At 49.5% G+C, this 13,302-nt stretch overlaps 2 protein-coding genes across 2 annotated transcripts; both read right to left on the bottom strand.

Moving 5' to 3' along the window:
- Window positions 1-3,035: 3,035 nt before the first annotated feature.
- Window positions 3,036-4,001, bottom strand: LOC136788519 (olfactory receptor 14I1-like). The gene has a single exon (XM_066987072.1). It carries the CDS (start codon window positions 3,999-4,001, stop codon window positions 3,036-3,038), a length of 966 nt encoding a protein of 321 aa, XP_066843173.1.
- An 8,128-nt stretch (window positions 4,002-12,129) lies between these two features.
- On the bottom strand, window positions 12,130-13,086 carry LOC125181119 (olfactory receptor 14C36-like). Its single transcript, XM_048054961.2, has one exon. The coding sequence runs from the start codon at window positions 13,084-13,086 to the stop codon at window positions 12,130-12,132; it is 957 nt and encodes a 318-aa protein (XP_047910918.2).
- Between the last annotated feature and the right edge of the window lie 216 nt (window positions 13,087-13,302).

Raw genomic sequence — 13,302 nt, 5'->3', positions numbered from 1 at the left:
TCAATGTCTCATCAGTTTCTTTTGACAGCTAAAATGACAGACACATACAAAAGCCCTGTGCCTGAATGTGGCCTATTAGGCCCTCAGGCAGAAGTGCCTTGACACCCACCTGCACAGCCATGGACGTCCAGCTGCCTCCTGAGATCCTGAGGCACAGCTGACCTCAGCAGAGCATCCCCACCCATCTTCTCCTTGAGCCCTATGACCTGACCAGATCCATGTCACCTCACCTGCCTCCTCCAAGACCAAGTGTATGCTCCAAGACCTCTCAAGCACTGCTCATGCTAACAGGGTCAAACAGCTTCAGTTTTGTGATAAGAGTGCAGGAAACAGGGATCTAAGAATACAGTGTTCGGGTTATGGTCTATGAATTAGATCTTTATTTCCAGGTTTATGGACTGGGAAGTAACTTAGAAGGCAGCTTTGGTGTTCTGTTTTGCCTACCAAGCTAGTGTTTGGGGTATGAGCTATATTTCTGGTTAGGGTTTTATTATGTGCTTTGTTACAGGACAAGGGTTGGTATTAAAGGCTGGCAATTTAATGTTAGGGATTAAGAGCTAGGATTTAGCAAGAGCAATAGGTTAAGATTAATGGTAACAGGTAATGTGTCTGGTGTTTGAGTTCAAGGTAGGATTTGAGGTGGAGGATTAGAGCTGTAGATTCCTTTCAGGGTGAGGGATAGCATTTAGGGTGGCTGCAGGTTTTAAGGTTTTGGTTAGAAATATTGCCAGGGCATAACACGAATATTTTTCAGTAAGTGTTGCAGCAGCAGTAGCCCTACCTGAACCCCTCTTAACTCTTCAGAGTCTTTCCTTTCTGTTAAAAAAGCCAATCTCTCCCCCATATCTTCCATCTTTATTCTCCCAGCTTTCTCCTATCCTCCCCAAATGTGTCACCCTGTTGGGGGCAGCTTTCTGATGGCCTTTATGACCTCAGAGGCTCTGCCTCCCTGCTGTTGGCCAGCCAGGTGCTGGGACAGAAGTGACCTCACAGCCAGCATCCACAGGGCTACAAGGAGCTGTTGTGCTCAGGAGGCCTCTTCCTAGCCCCCCCAGGAGCAGGGGATGCCCTGCACAATCCCTCAGATACTCTGCCTGCCAACCAGCTCATGCTTTAGAAGGCCTTCCAACAGTGCAGACTCATATTTCCCCCTTTGGGTCTTCAGCTCCTCCAGGACAGCTTTGAGGAAATGGCCACCTCTGTGTGGACAACTGAATCAAGCACTGAATGTGCATTTTAGAGAAATGTTGAGAACTTTACAGATAATTATTGTTAAAGCTGAAAAATTAATTCAGGTGGTTCCACAGGAGACTGTACCCTCAAAAGTAAGTGACCTTAAGAAACTGTCTGTCCTGAAAGAATTGATGGCAACCGTAGGAAATGGCTTATGGAATTGGGCTCACTCAGGTTCATCTAACCACATCTACTCCATAAGTATCTCATATGGATAAAGAAAACACATACTTTATCTGTCTCTGCTGCTGTCACCTCCAGGAGATCCATAGCCCCCACCCCTTACTCCAAAATCCTGCAGCTCTCAGGCCAGCCCCTCTTCCCAGCACAGCACAGCACGACACTGCTGGCCCTGGGGCTCCTCAGGCAGCACCACTGCACACACACACAGCACCCTGCTCTGCTCCCAGCACACCCCATGTCCCACACAGCCTCTCCCCAGGCCAGCACGTCTGGGCTGGCCTGAGCAGCCATTCCTGCAGCCCCTGCCCATGCTGCCCACAGCCCCCGAGCTGGCAGTGCTGCTCTGCAGAGCGAGGGGGCTGTGGTGTGCGGGGCCATGGGGGCACTCTGCAGGGCCATACTGGTCAGGCTGGGAAGGCAGAGGCAGCTGGTGGGGGGCACTGGCACTGACTGCCTCCCACACAAGTGGTTCTTTGGCCATGGAGGGTGCACACAGATAGCCAGCCTCCTTCAGAGTCAGAGACTCATGGAATATCCCAAGCTGGAAGGGACCCACAAGGATCATCGAGTCACATTAATTTCCAATGTCAGGCTATGTTTTGGGGTGATTCACTGTATTCAGTGTATGAAATTTCACCAGAGGTATAACAACCAATTCAGCAGACTGCTTTCCCTATTTTTGCTGTGTTCCCTGGAGCTGCAGAGCTTTCGTTTGCCTGTTCCCACCCAGATCTTGCACTTTGTTTCTGTGTGGCTCCACCTTGGACATGCTTGTGCTCTGTGAGCTCCATGCCCTGCTGACTCCCTGGCACACACTGACCCTGCCGATCACTTGGGCTTTCCTGGTAGCTCCCACTTCCCTCCAGATAGATGCCTGCCTGCCTTCACACCTATTGCATGCTGTGGATACAGGCCAGTGAAGTCACCATCTCTATGGGTGCCTAGCACCAACAGGCAATTCCAGAATCAGCCCTCCCTGCCTAAAAGCTGATCCTGGGTGATCAGCTGATCTCTTCCCCCTGAGCGCACAAAGAAACAAACAAAGCAAGGAGCCTCCTTTGAGTCTATTCCTTTGCAATATCCATGAGAGCAGCTTTGAGAGAAGAGCTGAGCCTTCAGGCACTGCCCCAAGCAGATCCCCTTTTATGTTGAAGATGCTGGTATGGAGCCAGCTGTGTTAGAGAAGTGCCCCTGGCCTGTCCCTGCCTGTGGACACAGGACTGCCAAACAGCAGCACGGTGAGCAAGTGACAAGAGCAATCAGTCCTCACAGCAACACAAGTGCTCTTTAAGGGCACAACTGCTGCTGTGCCAGGACTCTTTTACCCTCCACCTCCGCACACAGCCAAGTGCCCTGTAAGTCTACCACAGGTCTCCAAGGAAGTATCTCAGGCAAGCAAGTCACTGCAGGGTCCTTTCTTTTATTTAAATACATAGAGAGCCTGGCTCCTTCTTTCTACCAAGTCTTGGAGTCACCCAACACCAGTAGACACTGAAATGGAAGGGGATGAAAAATGTTATCTTTGTGGATAACACTACCATAAGTAAAGCAAAAAAAAAAACAAAAAAACGCAATGCACACACACAGAAAAACAACATCTGGGTCTGTAATGAGATACATTATGAGTGACATGCAGAACAAAACAGGTAGTTTATTCTTTCTGAAAAACCTCCAGTTATCACTTTCCACACTGCATCCTTCAGCTCCTGCTTCCTCATGCTGTAGATGAGGGGGTTCACTGCTGGAGGCACCACCGAGTACAGAACTGCCAGCAAAAGATTCAGGGATGAGGAAGACATGGAGGGGGGCTTCAGGTAGGAAAATGTGCCAGTGCTGATGAACAGGGAGACCACAGCCAGGTGAGGGAGACATGTGGAAAAGGCTTTGCGCCTGCCCTGCTCTGAGGGGATCCTCAGCACAGCCCTGAAGATCTGCACATAGGACACCACAAGGAAGACAAAACACCCAAATAGTAAACAGGCACTAACCGCAATAAGCCTAGCCTCTTTGATGTAGGCATCTGACCAGGAGAGCTTGAGGATCTGGGGAATTTCACAGAAGAACTGGTCCAGGGCATTGCCTTGGCAGAGGGGGAGGGAAAAGGTATTGGCAGTGTGCAGCACAGCATAGAGAAAAGTACTGCCCCAGGCAGCTGCTTCCATGTTGACACAAGTTCTGCTGGCCATTATTGTCCCGTAGTGCAGGGGTTTGCAGATGGCAACGTAGCGGTCATAAGCCATGATTATTAGAAGAAAAAACTCTGCTGAAAGGAAAAAGAAAAAGAAAAAAATCTGAGCAACACATTCCAAGTAGGAGATGATTCTTGTGTCCCAGAGGGAATTGGCCATGGCTTTGGGAACAGTGGTGGTAATAGTGCCCAGGTCGAGGAAGGCGAGGTTGAGGAGGAAGAAGTACATGGGGGTGTGGAGGCGGTGGTTGCAGGCTACGGCTGTGAGGGTGAGGCCGTTGCCCAGGAGGGCAGCCAGGTAGATGCCCAGGAAGAGCCCGAAGTGCAGGAGCTGCAGCTCGCGCGTGTCTGCAAATGGCAGGAGGAGGAACTCATTGGGGAAGCTCCTGTTCAACATTTGCTGCCCCTGGGTATGTGGACCTGTCCACAGAGGAAAAACAGAGACAAATTAGAGAGATTGCTTTGAGCAAAACCTATACCTATATATTCTGTTTTATCGAAACCTCCTAAGCAAGACAGACTGCAACTTCCCTTTTTAAGATGTGCTCCTGCCTCAAGCTCTCCGTTTTACTTCCTAAGCGAGCAGAGAGACCAGACAGATGATCTGTGGGCTCAGACGGAGTCAGTACTGCCCTACAGCACCTGCTAAAAACCACTGGGGAGGGATCTCAGGTGCCCACTGGCCAGAGGCATCTCAGTATTTTAGGTGCTGAGCAGAACATCCAACAAACCTTCGGGAAACAATGAAGATAGTGTTGCTACTGTATGTAGGCTAAAGAGTATGGAGGAAGATTGTGAGGTTCCTCACAGACCTACAGTTCTCTTTGAGTGTAATGGTCTAACAGCCTCAGTGACTGACACAACCTGACAACTACATTTGCACTCCCTTGACTGCTCTTTAGGGCAGAAAAGTGAAAGCAGAGACTCGCAGGAGCGCCTTCCCTGCAGGTACTGCAGGAGTTGGTCTTCCTTGTCAAGAATCACCCACAGAGATGCCGTGTGGGTGCTCTGGAGCTGTGAGCAGCCTGCCCCAGGCAGAAGCCTCCTGTCAGCAGCAGGATCCTGCCCTGCCCTGCTGGGGACTCCTTCCACCCACAGCTTCTCCCCGCAGTGCCCTGGGCAGCTCCCAGGGCAGGCTGAGTGCTGAGCCTGGCAGACAGCAGAGGCCCTGCCCCGGCACACAGCCCCTGGGGCACAACAGGGACCCTGCTCTGCACCACAGCCCTGGGCACCCCGGCCTGAACCGCAGCTACACAGCCTGCAGCTGGCCTTGTGAGAAGGAACACTCATGTCTTGTCCCTCTGAGAGCTTTGACAGGTAATCCCTGCTCTGGAGCTTGTCATTCATACAGTAAAGAAAGTAGAGAGTGCTCCTGAAAGATCCCATAGGCTGTGGCATTTGCCAGCAAATCTGGAGATGGTACCAGGAACAACTGCTGTGTTGCCTTGCAGCCAGAGACTTACCCTGTTCGGGGCTGGGAAGATTTCTCCCGCAGTGAGCTCTCAGCATCCCCCCTCCACACTGCCTTTAACATCTCCCTCCCTTCTCTCAGCCGCCCTTGTCCCCTGCAGGCAGTGCCCCCAGCCCTGCTGTGCTGTGCAGAGGAGCTGCTCCTGGGCAGAGCTGTCTCTCTGCAGCGCTGCCCGCTTGCCAGGAGCTTCCCTTGGGTCCAGGAGCCCGGCCCAGCTCAGCAGCACAGGGAGATCTTCCCCTGGGCCTCCAGGGGAATCGACTTTGAAACTGACTGAAGCAATCACTGATGCTCCTTCCCTCTATTTGGGAAGGAAACTCTTTTTCAGCAATGGCATTCCTAATACAGATAAAGTAAGAGGGCCAAGAATCACCTTGCTGTGCCCTGGTTTTAGGCAGGACACCCAGGCAAGGACAGGGATCTCCCTTCCCCTGCTGAGGGAGGGGTTTCAACTGAATCAGCCAAGGCATCTCCTTGTTTGTTTGCAGTCCAGAGGCTAGAAGTAGGCTTCGCACCCTCCCATACCTCACAGAAGCCCACAGGATTTGGGATTCCTCTTGTCTTGGTTCAGGTGGGCACAAATCAGGCTTCTACATGACAGCTGCTTGCCTCAGCTCACAGAACATTGAATGAAGACTGAGGCCATGAGGGAGCTGTTCAGATATGCACAGCTGGTGACATTGGAAGTTCCAGAGTGACATTTGAGAGACATCCGAGGTGCCAGATTTTTCTGGGTCATAAACAGGGATTACATGAGAAAATTGATAACATCTCTAGCCATTGCATCACAGCAAAGAAATAAAAAGAAATAAAAGCAGGATCTATCCAAAGAAATAAAAGTAGGATCTATCCAAACTCTCAAGATTTTATTGCTCCCAGATCCATTTAGATATCAAATTTAGATGTGAAATATAAAGATCTCTTTGGAACACATTTTCTGTCTTCAAAGTTCCAGGAGGACATGCATTTGTGGAAATGTCTGCATGAACTTATATTTTCACAGAGGGAAAGTGTCATCATCTAGTTGATCCATGTCCCAAACCTATGAAAAAAAATCATGAGAATTTGTAGAAAAACTTAAAAGTTGTGAAAATGAAGACTTTTTACACTCAAATCACACCACTGTACTTTTTTTTGTTTAGTTTACCATACATTTCAGCTTTTGCCTATCGTCTTCATGCATGGGTTGATTCAGTTTTCCACACAGAGGTGGCCACTGCCTCTAAGATACGCTGTTGTTTAACAGATATCTTTTTGGCATACCTTTCAACCTTTGCCCAACATCTTCATTCAGAGCTTGATTCCATTGCCCACCCAGAGAGAGACACTGCCCTCCTCGGGCAGCTGAAGCCCTCCAATTAAGCTGGGGAATGTGACCTGTGTTGTACAGGTTTCTTTCTGGAGCAGGAAGTGGTGCAGAAGCAGGGTAGGACAAGACATCTCAGTTGAGATAACTGATGTCTCTCCTTTGACTAGAAAGAGAAGTCTAGACATTTGAATGAAAGGTGTAGGATTGTTCACGCTGATCCCTGGTGGCATTGGAGTCAAATATAATGTGCTGTGCAGGAAAAGAAAAATGTGTGGGCCTAGGTGCTGCAGAGTCTTGCTGAAGACTTTCCTGTAACCCATGTATATGCTGGGATTAGTGCAGACTTGGCTATTCCGAAAAAGGTATCTAATTCACTTTCTCTAATTCCTTCATTCCCTGAATCGAGGGAGCTCACATCTTTAGCATGTGACTTGCCACGTGCCAAGAGTGAATATTAACATAGAGAGTCCAGGGCAGCGAGTGTTTTGGTGTTCTTGGGGTCTGTGCTTGAAACAGAAAGATCTTTTCCATTGCTTGAATGTTTTCTACTTTGGAAAGTGGCCTTCAATGGAGGTAATGTGACCTTCATGTACTGTAAGCTAAAGCATGCTCCCCTCTCCCCAGCAGCCTGCCCTCTTTACTGAGCTGTGTGAGAAACTCTGCCAACCAGTTCTGGACTCACAGGCCTGTCAGGGAGCTTGTGTCACACTTCAGCCAGTGCTGTCCTGCCAGCTCAGGGTTGGAGCCTTCACTTGAGTCCAAATCATCTCAATTCACTTTACCTCCAGCTTCCCTTGGACACTGGCTATTTTGTGACACAACTGTCCTGGCTCTCCAGGCAGCATGGGCAACAGTTTGATGCTTGAACTGGAACTTTTTGCCTTGCTGGGAATATGAATGCAGCAAGCTCAAGCCAGGAGGTCCAAAAACAAAACAAAACAAAACAAAACAAACAAAAAAACCCACAAAACATACAAACAAACAAAAAAAAACACAGCTTCCCATGTGGCCACTTAACAAATACATTCCATAGGCTGTGGGACTTTCTTTTACTAACAGAGAAGTTGTGACTCCAGACAATAGTGGTTTACCTATTTCTCCCCCTCTCTTTTTCTTCTTGATGATGTGAAATTAAACCTCTTTAATTTCCTTCCTGATATTGATACTTAAAGCACAACAAGGAATTCATTCACTACTTCCAATTTGCAGGCAGATTTTCAGCCATTTCCAGGAAAGCAGCATCCATCACATGTGATGACTTCTTGGGAAGACAAACACCATTACTCTGAACATGCCCCCTCCTCCTTCTTTCCCCACAGCTTTAATTGCTGAGCATGACATCCTATGGCACGGAATATCCCTGTGGTCAGTTCAGGTCAGCTGTCCTCGTTGGGTCCTCTCCCAGCTCCATGTGCACCCTCAGCCTCCTCTCTGGCAGGGCAGCATGTGAAAGGTTCCGCTTGAAATCTCTCATGGGGAAAGGACGGATCACATTGGAGACCAAGAACAGTGTGGCAAAGGAATCTGAGTTTGACTAGGAGTCAACCTCTTTCTCTTAAAGATAGAGCAGGTGGAGAAAAAGGTTCTGGAGTAGCTTTTCCCCAGCTGAGCTATGGTTCAGGATTACCTCCTGTCACATCAGCCCTCCATTAAATAACAGTTATAATAGTTGAGTGTGAACAGGCACTCCCTGATTGCATCTCGGACCCTGCAGCCCAGGCTCTGGGGAGTACCAGAAGTGTACATTCTGGGAGGTACCAGAAGAGCAGGCGTGGTGGAAAATACCAACATTGCCTTATCAGAACCATGGCCAGGATGGAAAAATACCAATGAACAGTCAATCACCTTGCTGTCCTAAAAAAAGCCATCCTCAATGAAGAGCCCCTTGAGCTCTCCAGGGACTGCAGTGGGCTGCACCCTCGATCTGCCCCCGAGCTGGAGGAAGTGCATCTCAGGGCTGACACCTCAAGGAACAAGCTCATCTGTGGACAAATGTCGATGAGGAAGTAGGGTGAATAATTCACTCTAGGGGGTAATGTGTATGCATGCAACTGGATTTGGACACCCCCAGGACCTGTCAGTAAATCTCAGGTGAACCTTGTCATTCTCAAACCTTTAACTAAGTCACTGTTTCTACTGTCACAAATTCTGTTGGAATCATTCTGTTACATTGGTTGATGATTAAATGTTGATTCAGTGCAGTTAAAAACTTTACAGTCTAACCTTGCTATTTACCCTCAAGGTATAAAATAAATCCTAAACATCTGCTGCATTCAAGTTATATAAACTCTAATTTGTGACACCTGCCCAGGAGCTAGAGACACCCCATTGGGCACAGGCCTGGGGTGCTCCTTCTGTAAGCAGCACTCCATCTGCTGGCGGTTTGGCTGAGCACAGGAAGTCACCCAAAGACTTGACTTCAGGAGGCCTTGCGGTCCTCTCCTGCTCAGCGCATCTCTTTCCAACAGGTTAGCAGCTGGTCCCAAGACATCAGGAAACAGCCTTTCCTGCCTCAGTCCTTTGCAGAGCCAGCTTCCCCAGCAATGGGGATGGCCTGTGCTCCCACAGGAGGGGGCAGCTTGTGACTTTTGCACATGGAAGGCTGCTCCATTTTAGTGCAGCTCTCCACTCCACGGACCCCAGAGCATCAGACTGCTTTGAGACTTTGTTCTGTGGGCCCAGCTGAGCCATAGATGCTTGGTAAAGACAGCATAAGACACCCCTTTGCCGACTGCCCCCTGGTATGCAGCAGCCAAGATGATATCAGGCTCATCTTCTTGGCAGCTCCCCACTGTCCCCATTGCACCAACACCCTCTGGATTGCTCCAGAACCTGTGGGGAAGTGGTGGCAAGGCCTACTTCTTCCTGGTGGTGTCTTTGGCTCTTCTCAGCTCACCAAGGGCTTGTGTCCATTCGCCAGAGATGGAAGTAGGCTTCCAGTTCTGGTGGGAGCCCAGCTTCTAGTCCCAGTGTGGTCCTGAGGAGGAGGAAGGCCCTGGAGGCTCTTTACCCTGACAGAGCAAGAGAGGTTGGAGAGTAGCCCCATGCAAAGGCACCTGGGGCTTTTGCTCCACCACAAGTTGAACCAGAGTCAACTGTTCTGAACCCTGCCATCAGAGTGGTTCCAAAGAATGTATATCAATATGGTAATAGGCACTTGTGTATATATATATATATATATATATATATATATACATCTATAAATATTTGTTGTGTTTTTTTATGATGTTCTTTGCCCTTGTTCTCTGGACACCCTGGCAGATACTGCCCCAGGGCAGTGGTCCCAGAGCAGCCCCTTGCAACGACCATTCCCAGCACTGGGCGGTGCGATTGACATGCTGGAGGGAAGGGATATTAGCTAGAGGGGTCTTGACAGGCTTGAGAGGTGGGCCCGTGCAAACCTCATGAAGTTCAACAAGGCTAAGTGCAAGGTCCTGCGCCTGGCTCAGGGCAATCTCAAACATTAGTACTGAGTAGGCAGTGAGAGGATTGACAGCAGCCCTATGGAGAAGTGCTTGGAAGTACTAGTAGGTGAAAAGCTTGACAGGAGCTGGCAATGTGCACTTACAGCCCAGAAAGCCAACCATACCCTGGGCTGCATCAAAAGCAGCGTAACCAGCAGGTTGAGGGATGTGAATCTCTCCCTCTACTCTGCTCTCAAGAGACCCCACCTGGAGTACTGCATCCAGCTCTGTTGCCCAAGCACAACAGACTCATTAGACTTAGGACCTAGGACTTCAACTGGGTCCAGAGGACAGACACAGAAATGATCAGAGAGATGGAACAATGCTCGCATGAAGAGAGGCTGAGAGAGTTGGGCTTGTCTGGCCTAGAGCAGAGAGTCATAGAAGTCATCACAGAGTCATCAAGGTTGGAAAAGACCTCCAAGATCATCTGGTCCAACCGTCTCCCTACCACCAATAGTACCCACTAACCCATGTCCCTAAGTACCACATCCAATATTTTTTTAAACACCCCCCAGGGATGGTGACTCCACCACCTCCCTGGGCAACCAGTTCCAATGCCTAACCACTCTGTGAGAAGAAATGTCTCCTAATTTCCATCTTGAACCTCTCGTGGCGCAACTTGAGGCCATTCCCTCTCGTCCTATTGCTAGCTATCTGCAAGAAGAGACTGACCCCCCCAGCTCCCTACAACTTCCTTTCAGGTAGTGGTTGAGAGCAGTAAGGTCTCCCCTGAGCTTCCTCTTCTCCAGACTAAACAACCCCAGCTCCCTCAGCTGCTCCTCATAGCACTTGTGTTCCAGGCCCTTCACCAGCTTTGTAGCCCAAGATTCTGCAGGAAACCATACTCTGGTTTTCCAATAAGGGGGCTTACACGGGGAGAGAATTTCCAACTCCAACTAATTTGTGATTCAGTCATTTTGGAATGTCTTACAGCGTTTCTGAGAAATTTTCTGTAGTATCCCCTGCCCCTGTTGTACTACAGGTTCCCATGGGGAAGAGTCTCACTTTGAGAATTACGCCGCTTACCAGGTAACCTTGATGACCAGGGATTGCAAAGACCAGGCTCAAAGGCCTCAAAACACAGGATTGTCTCACACTCTGACTGCGCAGTCCAGCCCCTTTTTTCTTGAGTCAGAAGGGACCTCTGGAGGTGTCCACTACCATCATCTTCTATGAGCAGTAACAGCTTTAAAGGTAGATCACGTTACTCAGCGCTTTCTCCAGCTGGGTTTTGAAAATCTCTGAGCCCATGACCCAGTGCTGATCCACTGTCTTGGTGGCTGTTCCCCCATTATAGACACCGATGCCAGCAGAAGGATGGAGCTGGTCAAATTTCAAAGATCAGCTCCCCTTGGGCAGTGAGGAATGGCAATCCCCGTGTTCCGCACATGTGGTCCCCAAGCCGGTGCTGCTGCTTTGCAGAGCAAATGGGCTGCAGTACTGTGGGGTGAATCTGCATGGCTGTGCTGGTCAGGGTGGGAAGCAGATTCAGACAGGTCCGGATCATTGGGCTGGACCAGTCAGAGATACTTCACGAAGGGGGAAATGAATCACTCCCCAGCTTCCCTTCCCTCTGCCTGCTGGCTACCACTCTCTTCTCCGAGATTGCAGAGTTGCAGGTTCCCTGTGAATACCTGGCTTTAGTTCTTTCCCTGTGGCTGAGCCCACAGTGGGAGATCTCTCACTTTCAGAGGGGCTGCAGTCACTGCCCACGCCAGGCTCCGCTGTCCCTGGAAGTACCCTGGGCTGTGCAGGTAGCTCCAGATTCCCCTCCTGAAGGACATCACCTACGGGTCACATGTGGGAACAGCCCTGGCAATGTAATGCAGTGACCATTCGCTGCCTCTGCTATCAGCAGACACCCATGGATGAGTCTTAAATCTAGCCCTTGGTCTCTGACAGGTCACAATGTGACAACAAGCCATGCCTTCCTGAACCAAAGAAATAAGAGACCCTTCTGGGGAGTAATTTTTTGGGCCTTTTCTTGGCACTGGTTTGGGAAGGACAACCCAGCCTTCAGGCATTGCACTGGGGTGATGCCATTTTATTACAGAGATGCTACGAGAGAGTCTTCACTGACTCACTCGCAGTGTTAGATGCAAATTTATATAGCCTCCATATGGGACAGAGCACGTTTATTCATTCATAGCAGTAGGGGGAATACAAATATTTATGTAGGAATGCAAGTACAACAAGCTGTCATAATGTTAATAAGAAAATAATAATTATAACAAGAACAACCAAAACACAAGCTTGGAAGGGGATGTTGTGGGATTCATTATTGGAGAGTAAAGGGATCCTTATGAGTACTGAAAAATATTCCCCGAATCAGTTTCCACACTGCATCCTTGAGCTCCTTGTTCCTCATGCTGTAGATGAAGGGGTTCACTGCTGGAGGTACCACTGAGTACAGAATTGCCAGCAAAAGATTCAGGGAGGAAGAGAACATGGAGGGGGGCTTCAAGTAAGCTAAAAAGGCAGTGCTGATAAACAGGGAGACCACGGCCAGGTGAGGGAAGCACGTGGAAAAGGCTTTGTGCCGTCCAGGCTCAGTTGAGATCCTCAGTACGGCCCTGAAGATCTGCACATAGGACAGCACAAGGAAAACAAAACAAGCAAAGAGGAAACATGCAGTAACCACAAGAAACCCAACTTCCCTGATGTAGACATCTGAGCAAGACAGCTTGACAATCTGGGGAACTTCACAGAAGAACTGGTCCAGGGCATTGCCTTTGCAGAGAGGGAGGGAAAAGGTATTGGCAGTGTGTACCATGGCATTGAGAGCACCACTGCCCAAGGCAGCTGCTGCCATTTTGACGCAAGTTTTGCTATTTATAATGGCCCCATAGTGCAGGGGTTTGCAGATGGCAACATAGCGGTCATAGGCCATGACAATGAGAAGTAAATACTCTCCTCCAATCAAAAAAACAAGTAGGAAGACCTGTGCAGCACATCCCAAGTAGGAGATGGCCCTGGTGTCCCAGAGGGAGTTGGCCATGACTTTGGGAATAGTGGTGGTAATAGTGCCAATGTCGAGGAGGGTGAGGTTGAGGAGGAAGAAGTACATGGGGGAGTGGAGGCGGTGGTCACAGGCTATGGCTGTGAGGATGAGGCCATTGCCCAGGAGGGCAGCCAGGTAGATGCCCAGGAAGAGCCCGAAGTGCAGGAGCTGCAGCTCGCGTGTGTCTGCGAATGGCAGGAGGAGGAACTCTGTGGGGAAGCTGCTGTTGGACATTTTCTGCTGGTGGGCCCTGATGGCTGTCCCAGGAGGAAAAGACAGGGAAAAGTTAGAACAGACTTCTCTGCAGAAAAAGTCATAGCCATTCTTCATAGACTCCCCCTCACAACACCCTGATCCTTAGTCCTTTTTGGCAGGACCTTTATGCAGTTCCCTCCCTGGAGTTCTGCTTTCTGATGACTGAGTATGCCAAGAGGAGCAGGGCCTCTGCCC

Source organism: Anser cygnoides, chromosome 38 (assembly GCF_040182565.1).
Source record: "Anser cygnoides isolate HZ-2024a breed goose chromosome 38, Taihu_goose_T2T_genome, whole genome shotgun sequence".
Taxonomy (NCBI): Eukaryota; Metazoa; Chordata; class Aves; order Anseriformes; family Anatidae; genus Anser; species Anser cygnoides.
This window is presented reverse-complemented; position numbering and strand designations above follow the sequence as displayed.

Excerpts from the sequence above, each read along its gene's own strand:
- LOC125181119 (XM_048054961.2), bottom strand. The coding sequence starts at position 13,086 with ATGTCCAACAGCAGCTTCCCCACAGAGTTCCTCCTCCTGCCATTCGCA.
- LOC136788519 (XM_066987072.1), bottom strand. The coding sequence starts at position 4,001 with ATGTTGAACAGGAGCTTCCCCAATGAGTTCCTCCTCCTGCCATTTGCA.